This window comes from Rhodamnia argentea, chromosome 10, assembly GCF_020921035.1.
Source record: "Rhodamnia argentea isolate NSW1041297 chromosome 10, ASM2092103v1, whole genome shotgun sequence".
NCBI lineage: Eukaryota > Viridiplantae > Streptophyta > Magnoliopsida > Myrtales > Myrtaceae > Rhodamnia > Rhodamnia argentea.
The window spans coordinates 18415158-18438007 of record NC_063159.1 but is presented as its reverse complement, the minus strand read 5'-3'; the positions used below and the strand labels follow the sequence as shown (position 1 = coordinate 18438007).

The 22850-nt window shown below is 39.9% G+C and overlaps 3 protein-coding genes across 3 annotated transcripts; all 3 read left to right on the top strand.

Moving 5' to 3' along the window:
• Positions 1–693: 693 nt before the first annotated feature.
• On the top strand, positions 694–1618 carry LOC115752369 (cysteine-rich repeat secretory protein 38-like). The gene has a single exon (XM_030690520.2). The coding sequence runs from the start codon at positions 711–713 to the stop codon at positions 1455–1457; it is 747 nt and encodes a 248-aa protein (XP_030546380.2). The 5' UTR covers positions 694–710; the 3' UTR covers positions 1458–1618.
• Positions 1619–5400: 3782 nt separating this feature from the next.
• Positions 5401–6164, top strand: LOC115752368 (cysteine-rich repeat secretory protein 38-like). Its single transcript, XM_030690519.2, has one exon. The coding sequence runs from the start codon at positions 5442–5444 to the stop codon at positions 6162–6164; it is 723 nt and encodes a 240-aa protein (XP_030546379.1). The 5' UTR covers positions 5401–5441.
• A 15007-nt stretch (positions 6165–21171) lies between these two features.
• LOC115732081 (cysteine-rich repeat secretory protein 38-like) lies at positions 21172–21955 on the top strand. Its single transcript, XM_030662749.2, has one exon. The coding sequence runs from the start codon at positions 21213–21215 to the stop codon at positions 21933–21935; it is 723 nt and encodes a 240-aa protein (XP_030518609.2). The 5' UTR covers positions 21172–21212; the 3' UTR covers positions 21936–21955.
• Positions 21956–22850: the final 895 nt, after the last annotated feature.

Sequence of the window (22850 nt, the reverse complement as noted above, 5' to 3'; positions counted from 1 at the left end):
TTGCCTCTTCCAACTTATCCCAATATTTCATTGGTACTTCCATGATGTATGAGCAGTAATATGTTGTCTAGCGCCACTTTCTACTCTCAGTGCCCATCTACATCATTTATCATCCTCAAGCAGTTAGTGATAATGTCATTGGCTGGTATACCATTGGAGGAGAGGGGGGTTGATAAGGTTAACGCCACTCAATCGATTAGCGAAAGTCAACATTTTCAACTCAACCTCCCTTATTAGTCATAGAATTCTTTCTTCAAAGGGGCCAAAACCTACTAGTCTTTAATTATACACGTGCCCGGACAATTTCTTGCGAGAATTGGCCTTCTCTCCCCAAAATCAATCCTATATGGAAAAGAGTATTTCGCGAGTTATCTTTGGTTGAATATAATACATTAGTTTCTCAAGCTGTTGCCCACGTTTGCTGCCAAAGTGCCCCGCCAGCTCATCCACTTAATTTAACCCCAAAATCCCTTCTAGAAAATACTTCAACCACGCCGCCCGTGATTGAAGATTTCTACACGCTCAAAACCGAAACACGCGAAGCCGCGAAAGAAAAAGTCGTACCCTTTGAAACTCCAGTCCCTTCGGTCAAAACCATGACAAATTGACACCTTCAATGATCTCCTCACGTTGCCTTTATAAATGCATGCGCATGACATTCTCATCACAGACACAACACAAAGGTGACACAACTTCACCTCACAGAACACATGCATCTAATCTCAAGTAACAATATGTCTTCGGCCCGCTTTGTCTTGCTCTCGCTTTGTTCCGCCCTCCTCCTCCAGGCCACCCACGGCGCCGACCCTCTCTTCCACTTCTGCTCCACCCCCGAGAACTTCACTGCGGACAGCCCCTACGAATCGAACCTCAACAAGCTCACTGGCTTCCTCTATGCCAAGACGTCTTCCTCGGGCTTTGGCCTTGGCTCCATTGGCCAGTACCAAGACCAAGTCTACGGCCTCACATTGTGCCGAGGCGACGCATCGCCCACAGACTGCAAGGCCTGCATGGCGGACGCTGGCGCCGAGATCCGCCGCTGCTGCCCTCGCAACAAGGGTGCGATAATATGGTACGACAAGTGCATGTTCAAGTACCTCGATGCCGACTTCTTCGGCCAGATCGACAATGCCAACAAGTTCTACATGTGGAACCTGAACAACGTGAGCGACCCTAAGGCGTTCAACAGCAAAGTAAGGGGGCTGCTGACCGGGCTGTTCGAGGAGGCCTACACGGTGCCGAAGATGTTTGCGACCGGAGAGGTGGGACTGGAGGGTAAGACGAAGCTGTACGGATCGGTGCAATGTACGAGGGATCTGTCGTCGACTGAGTGCAAGGAGTGTCTGGAGGGCGCGATCGGCGAGCTTCCCAGCTGTTGCGACGGGAAGGAAGGTGGGCGAGTGATTGGCGGGAGCTGCAACTTTAGATACGAGATTTACCCTTTTGTCAATGTTTAAGAGCCCTAGCTCAAGGACCTAAGTGTAGTTTAGTTATTCCTAACTAGGGGGTTCCTAGCATATGATACGGTAAATAAACTGAAGGCGAGTGTGGGAATTTACCTGAAACTCTTTTATCATTTGAATGGTTTATATAGGTAGTTTGCAAATAGAAATTTAATGTCTTTATCAATATGCCTTTCTTTTTTGGGTCGAACAACGTCCGATTTCTTACACATATGTTATCGGACAAAAGAACATCTAAAGTGTCAATATTTATGTACAGCATAGTGCCAATATATATATATATATATATATATATATATTTATCATTTAAGTATCAAATCAGAGAAAAAATGATCACCTAAATGCTAATTCTGGCAAAAATTTATCACTTAAGTATCAATTCTAGCCAAACAGCACACGTGGCATTATTTATTTATTTTTAAATATTACGTGTCAATTTTTTTTTTAAAAAAATCAACCCACGTGAGTGTTCAACTTAAAAATATTTCATTTTTTTTTAAAAAATAAAATTCAATAGAAAAATAACCTTAAAAATAAAAAATAAACGAAGCAAAAGTTGTAGCGACGAGAGCTCACAACCCTCGCCGCCGTAGCATCACCGGCAATGGCTGGCGGGTGGTGGGGGATGGCCCATGGGGGTCATTGAGCCCCAACGACCCTCGCCGAGGCCTTACTAGGGTCGGTGAGGCCCGGCCATGGCTGGCCTCGCAAACCCACGGCGAGGTGAGTTGCACCCCTCCACGAGGAGGCTCAACCTCGCCGTGGGTTTACGAAGCCGGCCATTGTCGGCATTGGTGGGGTGGCGGCGACGAGGGCTTCCAAGCCCTAGCCGCTATAAGTTTTCTTTTTCTCTTTTTTGGTTAGTTTATTTCGCTTATTTTTTAGTTTTTAAATGTTTTTAACTTTTGATTTTTTTATTGCTGACTTGGCCGCTCCAGCGAGCCACGTGGATACCATATCAAATTACGGCGAAGGTCACTAGAGTTGGTACTGAAATAACCGTTTTTCAAAAGAATTGGCATTTAAGTTATCCAAAACAATATTGGCAGTAAAGTGAGAGCCGTATATAAATATTGACACTTCTAGTATCATTTTGGCTATGTCCTCGTTATGTTTTAATTTAGGATAATTGGGGCTATCCACAAATTTTATATTGTGTAGTTGTCATGACATAGAAATTACAGTGCATGTGTATATATAATGATAAGTCGATCATCCACAAGTTGATAACTAAACGTTTTTATCTACAAATTTTATGGTACATTGGAAAAACTACTAAAAAAGTTCTAAACCTATTGTGATTACACCAATTCAATCCTAAACCTTTTTTTTTTTTGCTAATTAAATCATAAATCTTTAGTATTTGTACCAATCCAAAGAGCCAATTGTAGCTGAATATCGCTAATGTGACATTGCCGACGCTGACATGGTAATTCTTAAAAATATTTTAGTATTTTTTGAATATTTTTTAGTTTATCTTTATTTTGCATTATCATTTTCTTTTTTTCTCTTTTCTTTTTGTCTTTTCTCTTTCCTCGAGCCGGTTGTCGGATGCAAACTGCCAAAGGCGAGGACCTCGCCGGCCTTTGGAGAAGCTCACCTCACCTCGCCCCTAGTGAGGCACCACCTCACCCAGCGACAGCGAGGTCGAGCCTATCTAGTAGCCAGCAAGGCCTCGGTTACGGTTGTTCGCATCCGGTGACCGACTGGAGGAAGAAGTAAGGGTAGAAAAAAAAAAGAAAAATAAAAAAGGTAAGAAAACTAAAAAAATAGATAAAAAAATTAAAAAATGTTGAAATATTATTAAAATTTACCATGTCAATGTCGATAATGCCATGTCAACGATTTTAGGCCAAAATTAGTTGGATGGATAGAATTAACAAAAATGAAAAAGGTTTAGGACTAAATTAGAGAAAAAAAAAAAAAAGATGAATGAATTAGCACAAATGTAATAAGTTTAGGACTTTTTGGTAATTCACTCATGTTACCTTCCATTGCCATTTTGCCAACATTATGTATGTAATTTTTGGAACGGTTGGCGCAGAGCTTATTATTATTGTGAAAATATCCCTCATGTTGGTGACCATCCAATACCCTAAGTAAAGAGAATTTCGGTGGTTAATGGTTGTATCCAAATATTGACATATCCAATAATATATGTATTTTGAAATGTAGTATGTCGGATGATGTCGGCGCTACATGTGCCGCGCACATGCAGCGTCGGGTCTAGTGCATTGCCTCTACGCGCCCGACGACCAGCGGTGCATGCGGCCGAATATGGCGGCGATCTTTACATGGTCTTGCTCGTCTCGTCGAGTACATTCCATCTATGTGATCAAATTTCACTTTTACCCAAAATAGAATTTCGAAAAATACCCAAAACATGAATTCATGACTTAAATCATGGCGGCTTTGTTATCACATGTAAGCTACTATTATAACCTTAAGTAGCGCCCTAAGATCACCATAATTAGATACACAAGATTCATTGTTCTTATTGAGATAATAATGAGAAAACGTTAATGAATCTTGTAAACAAGTCTATACAAAATTACTAGAGAAATTACGATAAATGATAAAGGACACCGGAGATTACGTGATTCGGTCCGAATGTTGGTATCTACTTCCACGAAAAGAGCCAACAATAATAATCCACTATAATTGAAAAATCGGAGTTATAATCGCTCATGCACTCGAGCGTTTTTCACACATAAATTAAGTCCAAAGCAAACCCACAAGTAATATCTCCGGATCTCTCACAGAAATTTCGCTTAGAAATAAAAACTCTCAAAGAGAAACTGATAATCTTGTTATTTGCTCTGCACACGTCTGAACTAAGAACGGCGTTCACGTTCTTCTTTCTCTGCTCGTCGTGCGGCTCCGGGTTTGTCCGATGTTTCTCAGAGAAACCCCAAGCCTTTTGCGTGCCCTTTTAAACTACTCAACAAAACCATGTTGACCGGGACCCACATAATATCCTTCTTGGCTTTTGGAGCTGGACGTCCACCGTATGTCATTGCAGAATCCATATCTTGATCAACCTTTTTTTTTTTTCAACAGAAAACAAAATCCCACACACACACACACACACACAAAATATATATATATATATATATATTTGTGTGTGTGTGTGACTTAGAAAAAAAAAAAAAGGAATTCCAATCCAAAGAGAATTCTTGGATTTATTTCCTAACAAATTCGGTTTACCAAGCCGATACCTTCAAATAAGATTGGATTCCGTAAATACTCAAACCCGAGACATTAGTATAATAGTTCTTGATATGGAATAACGATAATTCGATGCTCAAGCGTTTATCCTTCTTGAGACGCCTCTTTATGTGAGGTTATTTGTGCATTAGGGTTAAGCGGAGGATTTAACCTTTATTTATAAAGTTTAAAACTTGCCCTCACATTACAGATAAGGTTTAATTTTGCCCCCACTATCCAGTTCCATATTGGACTAATTAAGAAATCTTATCTCTTTATTTAATTAGATCAATTAGTTAATTATAAAATATTAATTAATAAAGTCCACGATAAAGAAAATTCTTACACTTTCTGCATAATTTAACCCTTTTAATGCATGTTGAAGCATCCGACGTCAACTTAAATTTCCAAGTGCACGGACAATTTCGCGAATTATCTTCGATTGATTATTAATACTTCGTTTCTCAGGTTGTCGTTGCGCACATTTTTGGCCAAGTGCTCCGCGAGCTAATCCACTTAATCTGGACCCCAGCCGCCCATGGTTGAAGATTTCTACACACGGAAATACGAACGTGCGAAGCTGCCAAAGAAAAAGTCGTACCCTTTGAAACTCCATTCCCTTCGGTCAAAACCATGGCAAATTGACAACTTCAATGATCTCCTCTCGTTGCCTTTATAAATGCATGCACATGACATTCTCTTCACAGACACAACACAAAGGTGACACAACTTCATCTCTCAGAACATATTCATCTAATCTCAAGTAACAATATGTCTTCGGCCCGCTTTGTCTTGCTCTCGCTTTGTTCCGCCCTCCTCCTCCAGGCCGCCCTCAGCGCTGACCCTCTCTTCCACTTCTGCTCCACCCCCGAGAACTTCACCGCGAGCAGCCCCTACGAATCGAACCTCAACAAGCTCACCAGCTTTCTCTATGCCAAGACGCCTTTGTTGGGCTTTGGCCTTGGCTCCATTGGCCAGTACCAAGACCAGGTCTACGGCCTCTCGCTGTGCCGAGGTGACGCATCACCCTCAGACTGCAAGGCCTGCGTGGCGGACGCTGGTGCCGAGATCCGCCGCCGCTGCCCTCGCAACAAGGGGGCGATAATCTGGTACGACGAGTGCATGTTCAAGTACCTCAATACCGACTTCTTCAGCCAGATCGACAATGCCAACAAGTTCTACATGTGGAACCTGAACAACGTGAGCCACCCTGAGGCGTTCAACAGCAAAGTAAGGGGGCTGCTGACCGGGCTGGTCGAGGAGGCCTACACGGTGCCGAAGCTGTTTGCAACCGGAAAGGTGGGACTGGAGGGTAAGATGAATCTGTACGGATTGGTGCAGTGTACGAGGGATCTGTCATCGACTGAGTGCAAGGAGTGTCTGGAGGGCGCGATTGGCGAGCTTCCAAGCTGTTGCGACGGGAAGGAAGGTGGGCGAGTGGTTGGCGGGAGCTGCAACTTTAGATATGAGATTTACCCTTTTGTCAATGTTTAAGAGCCCTAGCTCAAGGACATAAGAGTTGTTTGATTGTTCCCTAGCTAGGGTGTTCCTAGCATATGACATGTTAAATAAAGTGAAGGCGAGTGTGGGAATTTATGTGAACCTTTTTTTTGCCAACTGAGTCATAAATCTTTAATATTAGTGCCAATTTAGTCCATAGGACCAATTGTGGCTGGATATCGCTGATGTGGCTTTCCCAGGGCTGACATGTTAATTTTTAATATTATTTTTCAAATATTTTTTAGTTTATTTTTTATTTTATCTTATCTTATTCTTTTTTTTTTTTTGTCTTTTATTTTTCCTCTAGTCGGTTGCCGGATGCGAACTACCGGAGGCGAGGGCCGGTGAGGTTGACCTCTCGACCTTTCGAGAAGTTCGCCTCGCTCGCCTCTATCGAGGCACAACCTAACCCAAAGACGACGAGGTCGAGCCTCGCTAGTGGCCGGGGGGGCCTCGGCTCTGGTCATTCACATCTCGCGACCGACTGGAGAAAGAAGTAAGGGAAGAAAAAAAAGAGGAAAAAAAGAAAAAAGGAAATAAAACTAAAAAATAGATAAAAATATTCCAAAAATGTTAAAATATTATTAAAATTTACCCCGTCAGCGTCCTTAATACTGTGTTAGTGATTTCCGGCCAAAACTACCCAGATTGATAGAATTGACATAAATGTAAAAGATTTGGAAATCAATTAGAAAAAAAAAATTATGACTGAATTAGCACAAATACAATAAACTTAGAACTTTTTTGGTATTTCGGTCGTGTCACCTAACCATTGCCACTTTGCCAACGTCATGTATGTAGTTTTTGGAATGGTTGGTGCAGAACTTATTATTATTGTGGAAATATCCTTCACGTTGGTGACCATCCAATACCCTAAGTAAAGAGAATTTGGGTGGCTGATGGTTGTATCCAATAATATATGTATTTTGAAATGTATTGCATATAAATCATATATTTACTTTGAAAAGGTCAAAACAAATAGGTTACTTGCATCAGCAATTCTTTAAATCTTATGTGGAGAATAAGGGCAAAATGACATCTAGAGTGCTAATATTTGTGTACGGCGCTAATTTTGGTAAAGTTTCAATTTTTTTTTTTTCTAAAAAACGTTTATTTCAGTACCAACTTCGGTGAATTTTGCCGGAAATCTTACATGGCATCTACATGGTTCACCCGATGATCACAATCAGCAATAAAAAAAAAAGCTGAAAATTAATAAAAAATTTCACGTAATTTTAAAAATTTAAAAATAAGCTAAAAAATTAAAAAAAAATAAACTTGAAAAAAACCAAGAAATAAAAACGCCTAGTGGGACAATCCAAGGGATTGATTTTTCACGTTTCGATTACTTGCAAAACTCAATATAACAAAATGTGAAATGGCCCCAAATTTCTTCAACTGTCTCTCTCAGCAACCACGAAGCCTAGCAACAGAGACAGAAACAAGATCACGAGATCCCAATTCCCACCAACAAGAAGGCGGAGGTGCATTCTTTCCCTTCGTGATTGTTGGAGTGTGGGTCTTACGGTGTGCCGCCCATGTGGGCAACCACACCCAATGCACTGCAGATAACCGCCTTGACAGTTATCAACAGTTACCTTTTTTTAACGTTCTTCACGTCTTTTGGTTGATGTAACTTCTCTCTCTTTCTCCTCTGCTTCTGTCTGTCTCTAACGTTGAATAGTATTTGAAGCGAAAGGAACTCTCAAGACTATAAAGGCGACATTTAATTTGTGCCAATTAAAGTATGTCCTTGTGATGTATTCATTTCCCGGTCAGTGATACAGGTGGATCAAGGCATGTTTCCGCATGTTTACTGTTTAGATTCAAGGATTTAGTATCCTTCAGAAATGCTTCCATATATCAAGGCGAGAAAAGGAGCATCCCAGAAAACTTCTCAATCCTTACTCAACTGGAAAGAGTCATTCCAACTCGACCGGAGCCCTAGACACGCCCAGTCGAGTCCTGCGATGCGTCGGGCGCAAAAACCCTAAGTTCAAGAAACCACTTAACCAAGATAGAGAGAGAGAGGGAGAAGGCTTACGTATTCGCAGAGCATCTGGACCTCGTTCAAGAAGAGATCATCTCCTTTCACCTTCGAAATCCACGCATCCAAATCCATCTCCCTCGCCCCTCGTCGAAATCTCTTCCCACGTCAAACCAAGAAGAACGGGACGAAGACGGAGGAGGATAAGGACGAGCAAGAAACGCAGAAGAATTTCTCGTTCTTGTCGAGTTTGTGCGTATGAAGGCGAACAAGAACGCAAGGCACAATCCAAGGGATTGATTCTTCCAGATCTGTGAGGTCAGCCTCGCCGTGTGTCTGCGAGGCCTCGGCCAGCCACGGCCAAGCCTTGCCGACCCTGGCCAAGCCTTGGCAGGGATCGCCCCCGGCGACCTCCTCCGCCAACCCCACCCTCACTGGCCATTGCCAGCGATGTTAGGGTAGCGGGCGCTGCAATTTTTTTTTTTACGTCATTTTTTGTTTGATTTTAATTCGTTTAAAAAATTTAACTTATTTTTAAGTTTAAAAGTTCACATGGACTCCGCGTGAACTCCACGTGGCCTGATATTAAAAAATAAATTATTACCCAATGCAAAAAAATTAAAAAAATGAAATTTAATTAGTTGGCCGGAATCTCTGGCCGTTAGCACTAAAGTGATCGGTTATTTTCCGATTTAAAACTTAAGTGATTCAAAAAAAAAAATATTTGTACCAATATAAGCGCCGTACAAAAGTATTAGCACTCTAAATATTCTTTTACCAGAGAATAAGTACATTATAGTAGCCTTGATCTCTTCTCTATGGTCACCAACATGTTTTATTAAGGTTTATATTTTCCTTCAATCAGGATATTGGTGGGCGCATGCTCTAATGTCGCCCATATGCAATATTAGAAATATAATCCCACAAAATAAAAAGAAGTGAAGGAAAAATAGAAATTCACAACTCTCTCTCCCTACTCGTAGTTTCTCTCTCCTGGATCCGAGCCGTGAGCTCCATTCAATGGCTGCCACGTCCACACGTTCCCGAAGGCTTGATGGCGTCGAATTCATTGCCCATCTCCATCATGAACCCGAACCAAGGCGCCCCCCGGAACCAAGGCTCCCCCCCGGGGGGGGGGGGGCGGCGACGAGAGCTTCGAAATTAATGACAAAGTGATAGAAAGTAGGGGTGTCAGAATTGAATTGAAAATTAGAATTGAAATTAAACTTGAACTAAATCGAACCGAAATTTCATGTATTTTCAGCTTCAATTCGGTCAAATAATACAAGAATTTAGATAGTTTAGTGGTTCCATTCGGTTCGATTCGGATTACGAGTTTTAGTTTATCTTTTCTTTTCCTTCTCGCGCGCACTCTCTCCTCACTGTCAGTGTGCGTTACTTCTCTGTGCTCGCTTCATTTCACTTTACTACTTTATTCTCTCTCTTCCTTTTCCCTCGCGGCATTTTCATCTCCCATAAAGTGACAAAACGCTAATTCCCCTGGGGCTTCCCGATTCTTCAATCCCGCTGAGTATTTTACACAGAAATCGAGCGCCACATCAAGAAACATCCAGATCAAAAGAGCCGTAAGAGCTAGGAAACTTGGTCACCGCCTTGTTGCCCTCCGACATTGCGTGCTAGGTGAGCTCGCCAGAGAGCAAGAGCTGAAAAGTTGCCTAGGTCTCCTAGGAGGTGATGGTCGGTTTCTTGTTGTAGCGTGCGAGCCCCGCCGAGTCCTGGGTCAGCTTCTAGAAAATGTCATCAGGGAAGCTGTTCATGATGCCCGTGGCCTTGCTCGAGATGCTGATGTTCGGGTGGAACAGCTTCAGCACCTTGAAGATGTAGATCTTGTGCGTCTTGACGCTCCTCTTCGCCTGCTTCTTCTTCCCGTCGCTGGCTTCCTCCTTAGGGAGCTTCTTCTTGGCCCATAGCTTCTTCTTGAGTGTCCCTCCAGCTACACCGGCGGGGTTCACCAGCCCTCAACCAGTGGCTGGTAGCTCTACAACCTTTGGACCAAAAAGGAAAAAAAAGAAAGAAAGAAAATGACAATTAAAAATTTTTTTAAAAAAAGGGAAAAACCGAACTAGATATTTTGATTTGGGTCATATTTAGTTCAGAATAGAGATTTTGTTTTGTTTAAGCTCACACACTAATGATTCAATTCGGTTCGATTTTTCAAGAAAATCGAACCGAACTAAAACCATTAACACCTCTAATAGGGAGATATAGGGTGGGCTGACTCGGAAGCGGCGAAGCCCACACCAAAGGCTTGTTGATGCTGGCAGCGGTGCAAAGAGAGGGCACAAACTGCCGAGAACATTTGACATTCACATGAAAAAGTGGGATAATTACCGAATCAATCTTAAATTTTTCAATTTTACCAACATAAACATGAACCTTTATGGAAAATTCTAACGTAACATTTCCACCCCGTTGTTACTGAAAATCATCAATGTGTCATCCAATCATCGTGAGAGGTCCTTCATGGCAAGCTAATATGGACTTGTTGTGGATCACCACATTGACGATGTCCAAGCGCAATTTTTCAAAAGGATCATATTGCAATTGCGCACAAATGTTTAAGATTAAATTGGCCAAATTGATAAGTTTGGGACTAAATTGATATCCATATAATGGCATGGCACCAACAAAAAAAAAAACTTGTAATTTTAGATTCAGTCTCAATTCTACCATAAACTTTTTTTTGTCTTATGAAAAGTCCTCAACATTAGGTGTTATCCCAATTCTACCATAAATTTATTTTTGTCCTATGAAAAGCTCCAAACTATAGTTCTTGTTCCAATTTTACCATTGAGTCACAATTTTACCATAAAATTTTTACAGTTTCATAAAAAAGCCACAAACTTTAACTTGAGTCACAAATCTGCCCCCGTTAACCCTCTGTCCAAAATTTCTCGATGATAACGGAGAAATGGAAAACCCCAAGCACGAGTTATTCGAGCGTCTCGAGCATGAGCTCTTCGATTGCAAGAGACGGAACATTCTCAAGCACAAGAAATCGAAGATCGAGCGCAAATTACTAATGGCGATTGTGACAGAGGGTTAATGGAGGCAGATATATGAATCAAGCTAAAGTTGTAATCTTTTATGAGATAAAAAAAAATTATACTAAAACTAAAACTAGACATAAAGCTAGGAATTTTTTATGAGACAAAACTAAGTTTACTTAAAGTTAAGGGTTTTTTATGAGATGAAAAATATTAAGATAAAATTGGGATTGGACCTAAAGTTTGGGATTTTTATGTGACAAAAAAAAATTTCAAGTAGAATTGTGACTGCGCCTAAAGTTGAAAGGTTCTTACAAGATATATATATATAATTGAGACAAGAGTTAAAGTTGGATTTTTTTTAGGGTATTAGGCCTCCATATAATAGGTTTGGGATTGATTTGGTATAATATTTTTTTTGTTTTGAAAAAAAAAATCTCTTCTTCACTTAAAGAGGCAATGTACCTAGTACTTGATTCATAAAGAATGAATATTTTGGTTAGGGGTCCCGTATTTCATAGAAATGGCTGCTTTTAGGCGTGATCTATCTCTCTGCTTTTCATAGTCAAGATAAGATGTGCCCAGAGAAATTAGAGACAAGAGAGAGAAGCATGGGATGGGGGACTCTTAGCCTTGAGAAAATCCACTCATGCATGCGTCGGATAATTATTTTTATTTTTATTTTTTTATAACCGAGGTGTTTGCGCAGCCGGCGAGCTATGGCTCAAACCAGCGGTGGAGCACGACTATTCCTCGGGGGGGCTAGCGCAGCATCCCACCGCCACGACCCCCCGCTTAAATCACCGTGCGTTGGATAATTATTAGTAACATGTAAATCTAAACATCTACAAATAGCCACGCGTCGCGTAGCCAAGAAAATCAATATTGTCACCACTTGACCAGCCACCTCTTGGGATTGCAAGGCTTAGTTATTTGAAGTTAGAGTACATTATTCTCTAGTATGATAGTCTATTAAAAACGTACTTGCTTGTTGTGAACTGATGTTTGGTGTCAGATCCAAAACACTACGATTAGAAATGTGCTCATTTTGACGGTCAATGCCATACAACAATATATGGCATTTTGACTTTGGACTTTTGTTTTCATTATGATAGCTATGTAGCGGCAACATGTACGAGCGAGAAAACTGCAGCCTAATTAAGGTTGACACCGCCGTTTGGCTATCAAGTCAACCTCGCATCTCTAGAAGGGTTGACTTTTGATCAGATCCGAGCTCATAATTGTCAACGGGACCCCCAAAGGTTTTTGATTCTTCCTCCGTTGAGCATTCAGTAGGATCTAGTATCCAGGATGTGACACTCTTGGAATCAGCTCAAGAATATTCTTACGTTAAATTAATTTCTTACACGGCCGATCACTATCGCAATGACAAATTAAAATCTATTTATTACATTAAAAATGAACAATTCAAAAAGCATTTTTTGACAATAATTATTTGGATCGCTTACAAAAATCGAATGCATAAAAAATATTTTCATCGTCCACGAAAAATTTAGACATAAATTATTATCGATCATGAAATCAATTTTTCTTGATTAATTATTTCAAGCAATATAAGTGATCATTCTTTTTAAATTATTCAACTTTCGCAAAATAAACAGACCCTTAAAATAAGGGCAACGCTATTTTCACTCCCATTTTGATTAATACACTCCTCTTTGCGATTTAACTCAGTAAAATACCCTCCTCCTCTTTCTTCAATTAAAAGTTTCTTTTTGTATGAGGATAATCCACAAATCTACCTTTATTTTTAGGCAATCTTGATAAAAATGAAAAAATAAAATTGATCACAAAATGGAAAAGATTAATTTGTTAAAAGCATGATAAAATGTCAAACATATTTGTATTTAGATATGTATAAATAAAGGATAAACACATAAAGGAAAAAAAAAACATGAAATTTCGTGTTGTTCAACTCTTGATATGAAGAAAGGAATTAATATTGGTTGTAAATTCAACCTCATAGCAAGTGGATCAACTTACACGAGATTGAAAGTGCATAATGTGTAAACAAATTTTCAACCCTAACTTGCAATTCATATTAAAATGAAAAAAAGCGCAAATAAGCGATAATTATATTGGATTTTAAATTTCAACTTTGTAATAAAGTTTTTCTCAAACTATTTCATAAAAAATAGACAGTTAGTTGTGTGTTTTTTTTTTTTTGGTAAGGTAAGAATGTATTGAACTTTCCAAAAGGACTAGGTACAAGAAGAGAACCGGACACACAAAAACCATGAACCATAAATGGCGCCGTCGGTGCCGGAGATGGTTCAACGGTGATCCGGTTGCAAGATACATGCGAATGTATTGGACGCAATACCCGTCGACAAGCGGACCGCAAGGGAGAGGGCAGCGGAATACAAGATTACAAAAAGGTGACACAAATAAAGAGACAAGAACAGCAACAAAAGGCGTGGAAATACTGAAAGCGAGGAAAAACCAAACGCCCCAATACACCCGAACTAGCAAGATCCTGGAACCGAGGATGAGTAGCTCCAAAACCAAACTCCAAAAACTTGCTGTAGCTGCAGCAAGACAGAAGTGGACCAGCTGCATCGAGGCATTTAGCACCAGTGGTACGTGGAGGAAGGGCTGTGAGTTGACACGGCATAAAGGCGGTGATCCACAGCACCCATAAGCTTCATTTGGAACAAACCTCTGAGAAGACCAGCCCTAGCAGGAGGGATATGCGCATTCTGTACCGTATACCCACAGATATATGAGTCGGTGGGAAGAAAATGCAACAAACGAGCTGGAGAATGCAGCCTAGCCTTGGTCCATGGAGGTGTAAATGCAAGCTCAGCTTTCTGCGAAAATGGTGGGAGAAAGGGTCCAATTCCTCTGTATGCTTCTATTTCGAGGGCTGTCACAGATGGGGGCCATAGGCACAGCTTTGTCCTTCACTAAGACAGTTAGTTGTGTGTTCATAAGCCGTTATAACTAGAAATTTCTAACATTTTATTTAGCTTTTTCAATTAAAAGCATGAGATCATAAATTAAGAATAACGAACTTCTCTAGGAAAAGTGATAACATGATACATTATAGAATGATATTTTATTGGGTATAATTTGACATTTATTTTGTGAATTTGATATATTTAAAAGAGAAAATAGAAAAAAAAAATGGTTATGTTGGTTAGGTTGATAAAAAAATAATAATAACTTGAAAAGAGAGAAGAGTATTTTGGTCTATTGATTGAAAAGAGAAGTGTCTTCGCTAAAATGAGAGTGGAAATAGCGCCATTCTAAAATAAATAGCATTATATATGTTCTTTTGATATTGAATGGGATTGACGCATTCCGTATCCCCATGAGATCATATGATCAAATATTAGCTCGAGGTGAAAAATCAACTTATTTTTTAAGGATAATTTACGAGATATGGAGCATTTTACACCGTGCCAACGACCATTCTTTTCTAGAGAATTGAAATTTTATAAAAAGTTAGTGGATGGCAGTCATTTCTGGTCCTCAACATAGGTGGTGGGTTTCTGGTCCTCACCATCCACTCGAATCAAAATCCAATACCAAGAAAAACCCAAAAAAAAAAAAAAAAAATCGAACAAGAAAAGAAAGGAAACTTCTCTTTCTGGAATTCAATCTCAGTAATTGCTCGTGCCTCAAAAGTGGACCAAAAAGCAAAGTCAAAAACAAATCAGATGCTTTGTCGTTCTAGAATAATGGCTATATGCCAAACCCGACAGTCGCGGCTCTCGGTGGCATTATTTATTTATTTTTAAATATTACGTGTCAATTTTTTTAAAAAATAAACCCACGTGAGTGTTCAACTTAAAATAGTTAATTTTTTTTAAAAAAATTAAAATTCAAAAGAAAAATAACCTTAAAAATAAAAATAAAAATAAAACGAAGCAAAAAGTGTAGCCATGAGAGCTCATAGCACTCGCCACCGCCGCCCAAGCATCACCGGCAATGGCCGGCAAGTGGTGGGGGATGGCCCACGGGGGTCGTTGAGCTCCAGCGACCCTCGCCGAGGCCTTGCCGGGGTCGGTGAGGCCCGGCCACGGCTGGCCTCACAAACCCACGGCGAGGCCGCTTGCGCCCCTCCGCTATAAGGCTCAACCTCGCCATGGGTTTACAAAGCCGGCCATTGCCGGCAATGGTGGAGCGGTGGCAATGAGGGCTTCCAAGCCCTAGCCGTTACAAGTTTTTTTTTTTTTTTTTTTGGTAAAGCCCTAGCCGCTACAAGTTTTTTTTTTGTTAGTTTATTTCGCTTATTTTTCAGTTTTTAAATTTTTTTAACTTTTGATGTTTTTAATTGCTGACTTGGCAGCTCCAATGAGCCACGTAGATGCCACATCATATTTACAACGAAGATCACTAGAGTTGGTACTAAAATAACCGTTTTTCAAAAAAATTGGCACTTAAGTGATCCAAAAAAATATTGGCATTAAAGTGAGGGTCGTATGCAAATATTGACACTTCTACTATGATTTTGCCTATGTCCTCATTATGTTTTAATTTAGGATAACTGGGGCTATCCACAAGTTATATATTGTGTGGTTGTCATGACATAGAAATTACAGTTCGTGTGTATATATAATGATAAGTCGATCATCCACAAGTTGATAACTAAACGTTTTTGTCTACAAATTTTATGGCACATTGGAAAAATTACCAAAAAATTTCTAAACCTATTGTAATTACATCAATTCAATCCTAAACCTTTTTTTTTTTTTGCTAATTAAGTCATAAACCTTTAGTATTTGTATCAATTCAATCCAAAGAGCCAATTGTAGCTGGATATTGCTAATGTGACATTGCCGACGCTGACATGGTAATTCTTATAAATATTTTAGTATTTTTTGAATATTTGTTAGTTTATCTTTTTTTTATATTATCCTTTTCTTTTTTCTCTTTTCTTTTTGTCTTTTCTCTTTCCTCGAGCCGGTTGTCGGATGCAAACTGCCAAAGGCGAGGACCTCGCCGGCCTTAGGAGAAGCTCACCTCACCCTGCCCCTAGTGAGGCACCACCTCACCCAACGACAGCGAGGTCGAGCCTATCCGGTGGCCGGCAAGGCCTCGGTTCAGGTTGTTCGCATCCGATGGATGACTGGAGGAAGAAGTAAGGGTAGAAAAAAAGAAAAGAAAAATAAAAAAGGTAAGAAAACTAAAAAAATAGATAAAAAAAAATTAAAAAAATGTTGAAATATTATTAAAATTTACCATGTCAATGCCGATAATGCCATGTCAACGATTTTAGGCCAAAATTAGCTGGATGGATAGAATTAACAAAAATGAAAAAGGTTTAGGACTCAATTAGAAAAAAAAAAAATAACGACTGAATTAGCACAAATGTAATAAGTTTATGACTATTTGGTAATTCACTCATGTTACCTTCCATTGCCATTTTGCCAACGTTATGTATGTAATTTTTGGAACGGTTGGCGCAGAGCTTATTATTATTGTGAAAATATCCCTCATGTTGGTGACCATCCAATACCCTAAGTAAAGAGAATTTCGGTGGTTAATGGTTGTATCCAAATATTGACATATCCAATAATATATGTATTTTGAAATGTAGTATGTCGGATGATGTCATCTCTGGATGTGTCGCGCACATGCGGGGCCGGATCTAGCGCATTGCCGCTACGCGCCCGACGACCAGCGGTGCATGCGGCGAAATCGGGCGGCGATCTTTACATGGTCTTGCTCGTCTCGTCGAGTACATTCCATATATGTGATCAAATTTCACTTTTACCCAAAATAGAATTTCGAAAAATTGCTGTTGACACCTAAATTTTGATTTTCAGAAATTCATTCATTATTATCGCATAAAATGAGGATTAGTCATAGTTCTCACAAAAAAATAATAATTTCTCATGCATAGGATATTTATTTTCTGTTAGTCATGCATTTTCATTCGGGCCATAGGCAAAGCAATAGAACTTAATTTGCCATGCGACTGGACCGGACTCGGTTGGAATTTTCCAGTCAACCACGAGGAGGTGTGCCGAATTTTACAAGAGGGCTTGAACCTATTTTTAGATTTAATTCAGCCCATTTATGCTCATTTAAATGTTAAAGGCTCTTAATTAATTATTCATTTAATTAATTAAAGCCCAATTTGAGCCCAGGATTGTACAGTTAAGCCTGCAAAAGTGAGAAATTGAGCTAGCCCATGACAATTCCTCTAGTGGCGGAAATTATTGAGGAGTTTTAATGAGATCAGACTCTTGAAGATCAAAATTTTTAATCCGATCGTCATTAAGGAATTCTTCTTCAACTAGTATTAGGTGACCCTAGTCTATAAATACCACGTTAAACTTAGGGTTCAAGAGAGGCCAATTCAATTGTAATATACGGCCATTGGAGGTTCCTTTATTCACATACATGATCACAGTATGGAGAGAAAGTCGTGAGAGAGGAAAAAGGTGCTCACTGGGAGAAAGAAAAAAAAAACTCTTGCTCTCCTTGGAGGTGGAACAATCGGAGAAGAGGCCAAGAGGAGTCTTCAGCATGTAGGAGGTTGACGATTGAGGAGGGAGAACACATATCTCCACTATGGGGCAGCACACGTAAAGGGCTATTTGATCTACGTTCGACGATATTCGAGCAAATTTCGACAAATAGACCTTCAAACGGAGAGCCGCATGGCCGTTCACCACCTCCCAACCTGTTGACGATGCAGCCGCTGCAGTGTTTACAACCGTGGAGTTTCCTTCAAGAATCTTGGTCCTTGATGTTTTAAGAATTAAGATCGGAAAAATCTGTCCTTCCTCGCTTCACTCACCACCTTTTGATCAGGTTTGGAAGGATTCTAACGGAGTTTAATTTTGTCATATTTTTTGCCAAGTGGAGTGCAGGACCGAAGACAATAAAAGTGATGCCAGAACAGTCCAATGTGCCAGATCGTGTCGTTGATCACCCTCACAGGCAGCTAACTCCAAGTTCACGCATGAATCCATTGGAGAAGTATATGTTCAATGCAAGACCACGTTCGGTCACCATATAGCAGGAGTGCGTGCATAAAAAAATGGAAAATCTGACTCCATTCATGACCACGCTCAGATGGGTTGTTCGTTGCCAAGCCATCAACACTAGTTTGAGCCGATTTTTTACGGGCTGTTCGGGGTTGCTTGTTCTGCCGTTTTTTGCACAATTTCCCTGCAATTTGTTGTTTCTTTTAGGTAGATCTATGCTTTAAATTGCCGCTGCAAATTAAGCTTTATCGACAATACAAAATTGTCTTTGCCAAAGTCCTTTAGGTGTGTGGCATTCCCTAGCCGATCAGTCCATTCCCAAGCTTGGTGTGCAGGTTTTTTCGAGCAAAATTCGAATTAGGAGATTGCAATTCGCAAGATAAGGTAAAATTCTACTCTTGGATATCAAAGTTATCTTGTTTGAATTTGTCCGGATTACTTGACATTATCTGTAAGGATTTTTTGCTTAAATTGGAAAATTGGAATCTTGAGCAAATCTTGTGGATATTATGCCTATCTCTAGAATATTTGACATCTTTTGTTGCTCTATTTAAAATTTCCGAATCCTAAGCATATCGGATAAGATCTATATCTCGGTTGGGAATTCTGAATATATCTTTAAAATTTGAGGAATTATCTAAAAGATTTCAGATCTCGAGAGATAACTTTTTTTGAATAAAAAGATATCAATCCTTTGTGGATAAGAGCTTATCTCCTTGAAAATTCCGAAATCCCCTAAGGATTTTTGAAAATTTAATAAATATTTGAACATTTTTAAACAAAATTGCCTATAATATATGCTCTCTTGTGCCCGACCCTTCGGAATATTAAATTGCAAGCCTTAACCATGATCTTATGGGGTGGGACGGCAATTTAGTATAAGATTTCGCATTCTGCCCTTTGGCGAGAAGGGACGTTGATATCTTATACCACTATCCGCATACTAGCTCGAATCCCCGAGAATGTAGCGAATAAAATCTTGCTCTAGCTCAGATCTTTGGGAATGAGAAGATTTATCAAAAAATCAGATTTAAAGGTATATTATGGGCATTTTTGTTTAATTTTGTTCAAATTCATCTGTTTCAATTCAAAAATTCAAAAAAATAAAAAAATGGAAAATCCAAAAGATAAAAAAATGGAAAATCCGAAAATAAAAAAAATGGAAATCAAAATCACAAATCATCAATCAAGAAAAGACATTTTCATGAAATTTGGTACCGAAAGGGTGTTAATTAAAAATTAACATAATCAAGTCCCCGAACCCTAAATCTCTAGTTGGCAGAAAATAAAGTATTCTCCCGTACTTTATTTAGGTATCTAATCTACCTACCAAAAAAGATTAGTGGCGGCTCCTAAATTAAAAATTAAACCTAAGTTGCGAATTGGTAGGGCTTGGGAGAGTCAGTATTAGATTAGTTAATTCATCTAATTAACCTAATAATCCATTAACCTAAATTAATTTTTAGGTCGCGACAATACCCAAAACATGAATTCATGACTTAAATCATGGCGGCTTTGATATCACATGTAAGCTGCTATTATAACCTTAAGTAGCGCCCTAAGATCACCATAATTAGATACACAAGATTCATTGTTCTTATTGAGATAATAATGAGAAAACGCTAATGCATCTTGTAAATAAGTCAATACAAAATTACTAGAGAAATTACGATGAATGATAAAGGACACCAGAGATTACTTGATTCGGTCCAAATGTTGGTACCTACGTCCACGAAAAGAGCCAACAATAATAATCCACTATAATCGGAAAATCGGAGTTATAATCGCTCATGCACTCGAGCGTTTTTCACACATAAATTAAGTCCAAAGCAAACCCACAAGTTATATCTCCGGATCTCTCACAGAAATTTCGCATAGAAATAAAAACTCTCACAGAGAAACTGATAATCTTGTTATTTGCTCTGCACGCGTCTGAACTAAGAACGGCGTTCACGTTCTTCTCTCTGCTCGTCGTGCGGCTCTGGGTTTGTCCGATGTTTCTCAGAGAAACCCCAAGCCTTTTGCGTGCCCTTTTAAACTACTCAACAAAACCATGTTGACCGGGACCCACATAGTATTCTTCTCGGCTTTTGGAGCTGGACGTCCACCGTATGTCATTGCAGAATCCATATCTTGATCAACCTTTTTTTTTTCAACAGAAAACAAAATCCCACACACACACACAAATATATATAAAAATGAATTCCAATCCAAAGAGAATTCTTGGATTTATTTCCTAACAAATTCGGTTTACCAAGCCGATACCTTCAAATCAGATCGGATTCCAAACCCGAGACATTAGTATAATAGTTTTTTATACGGAATAATGATAATTCGATGCTCAAGCGTTTATCCTTTATAACCTCATTAATTACTAGCTTTAATGAAACTGTCCTGATGCATTGCTTCTTGAGATGCCTCTTTATGTGACGTTATTTGTGCATTAGGGTTAAGCGGAGGATTTAAGCTTTATTTATAAAGTTTAAAATTTGCCCTCTCATTACGTATAAGGTTTAATTTTGCCCCCACTATCCAGTTCCATATTGGACTAATTAAGAAATCTTCTCTTCAAGAAATCTTATCTCTTTATTTAATTAGATCAATTAGTTAATTATAAAATATTAATTAATAAAGTCCACGATAAAGAAAATTCTTACACTTTCTGCATAATTTAACCCTTTTAATGCATGTTGAAGCATCCTACGTCAACTTAAATTTCCAATTGCACAGACAATTTCGCGAATTATCTTCGGTTGAATATTAATACCTTGTTTCTCAGGTTGTGGTTGCGCACATTTTTGGCCCAGTGCTCCGCGAACTAATCCGCTTAATCTGGACCCCAGCCGCCCATGATTGAAGATTTCTACACACGGAAATACGAACGTGCGAAGCTGCCAAAGAAAAAGTCGTACCCTTTGAAACTCCATTCCCTTCGGTCAAAACCATGGCAAATTGACAACTTCAATGATCTCCTCTCGTTGCCTTTATAAATGCATGCACATGACATTCTCTTCACAGACACAACACAAAGGTGACACAACTTCATCTCTCAGAACATATTCATCTAATCTCAAGTAACAATATGTCTTCGGCCCGCTTTGTCTTGCTCTCGCTTTGTTCCGCCCTCCTCCTCCAGGCCGCCCTCAGCGCTGACCCTCTCTTCCACTTCTGCTCCACCCCCGAGAACTTCACCGCGAGCAGCCCCTACGAATCGAACCTCAACAAGCTCACCAGCTTCCTCTATGCCAAGACGCCTTTGTTGGGCTTTGGCCTTGGCTCCATTGGCCAGTACCAAGACCAGGTCTACGGCCTCTCGCTGTGCCGAGGTGATGCATCGCCCTCAGACTGCAAGGCCTGCGTGGCGGACGCTGGTGCTGAGATCCGCCGCCGCTGCCCTCGCAACAAGGGGGCAATAATCTGGTATGACGAGTGTATGTTCAAGTACCTCAATACCGACTTCTTCGGCCAGATCGACAATGCCAACAAGTTCTACATGTGGAACCTGAACAACGTGAGCCACCCTGAGGCGTTCAACAGCAAAGTAAGTGGGCTGCTGACCGAGCTGGTCAAGGAGGCCTACACGGTGCCGAAGCTGTATGCAACCGGAAAGGTGGGACTGGAGGGTAAGATGAATCTGTACGGATTGGTGCAGTGTACGAGGGATCTGTCATCGACTGAGTGCAAGGAGTGTCTGGAGGGCGCGATTGGCGAGCTTCCGAGCTGTTGCGACGGGAAGGAAGGTGGGCGAGTGGTTGGCGGGAGCTGCAACTTTAGATACGAGATTTACCCTTTTGTCAATGTTTAAGAGCCCTAGCTCAAGGACATAAGAGTTGTTTGATTGTTCCCTAGCTAGGGTGTTCCTAGCATATGACATGTTAAATAAAGTGAAGGCGAGTGTGGAAATTTACGTGAACCTTTTTTTTGCTAACTAAGTCATAAATCTTTAATATTAGTGCCAATTTAGTCCATAGGACCAATTGTGGCTAGATATCGCTGATGTGGCTTTGCCGGGGCTGACATGGTGATTTTAAATATTATTTTTCGAATATTTTTTAGTTTATTTTTTATTTTATCTTATCTTTTTCTCTCTTTTTTTTGTCTTTTATTTTTCGTCTAGTCAATTGCCAGATGCAAACTACCAAATGCGAGGGCTGGTGAGGTCGACCTCTTGACCTCTGGAGAAGCTTGCCTCGCCCGCCTCTAGCGAGGCGGGACCTAACCCAAAGACGGCAAGGTCGAGCCTCGCTAGTGGCCGGGAGGGCCTCGGCTCCGGTCATTCACATCTCGTGACCAACTGGAGAAAGAAGTTAGGGAAGAAAAAAAAGAGGAAAAAAAGAAAAAAAGGAAATAAAACTAAAAAATAGATAAAAATGTTCCAAAAATGTTAAAATATTATTAAAATTTACCCCGTCGGTGTCCTTAATACTGTGTTAGTGATTTCCGGCCAAAACTACCCAGATTGATAGAATTGACATAAATGCAAAAGATTTGGAAATCAATTGGGAAAAAAAATTACGACTAAATTAGCACAAATGCAATAAACTTAGGACTTTTTTGGTATTTCACTCGTGTCACCTAACCATTGCCACTTTGCCAACGTCATGTATGTAGTTTTTGAAATGGTTGGTGCAGAACTTATTATTATTGTGAAAATATCCTTCACGTTGGTGACCATCCAATACCCTAAGTAAAGAGAATTTGGGTGGCTGATGGTTGTATC

What these genes read in the sequence shown, in the direction of transcription:
- LOC115752369 (XM_030690520.2), top strand. Translation starts at nt 711, where the DNA reads ATGCATCTAATCTCAAGTAACAATATGTCTTCGGCCCGCTTTGTCTTG.
- LOC115752368 (XM_030690519.2), top strand. Translation starts at nt 5,442, where the DNA reads ATGTCTTCGGCCCGCTTTGTCTTGCTCTCGCTTTGTTCCGCCCTCCTC.
- LOC115732081 (XM_030662749.2), top strand. Translation starts at nt 21,213, where the DNA reads ATGTCTTCGGCCCGCTTTGTCTTGCTCTCGCTTTGTTCCGCCCTCCTC.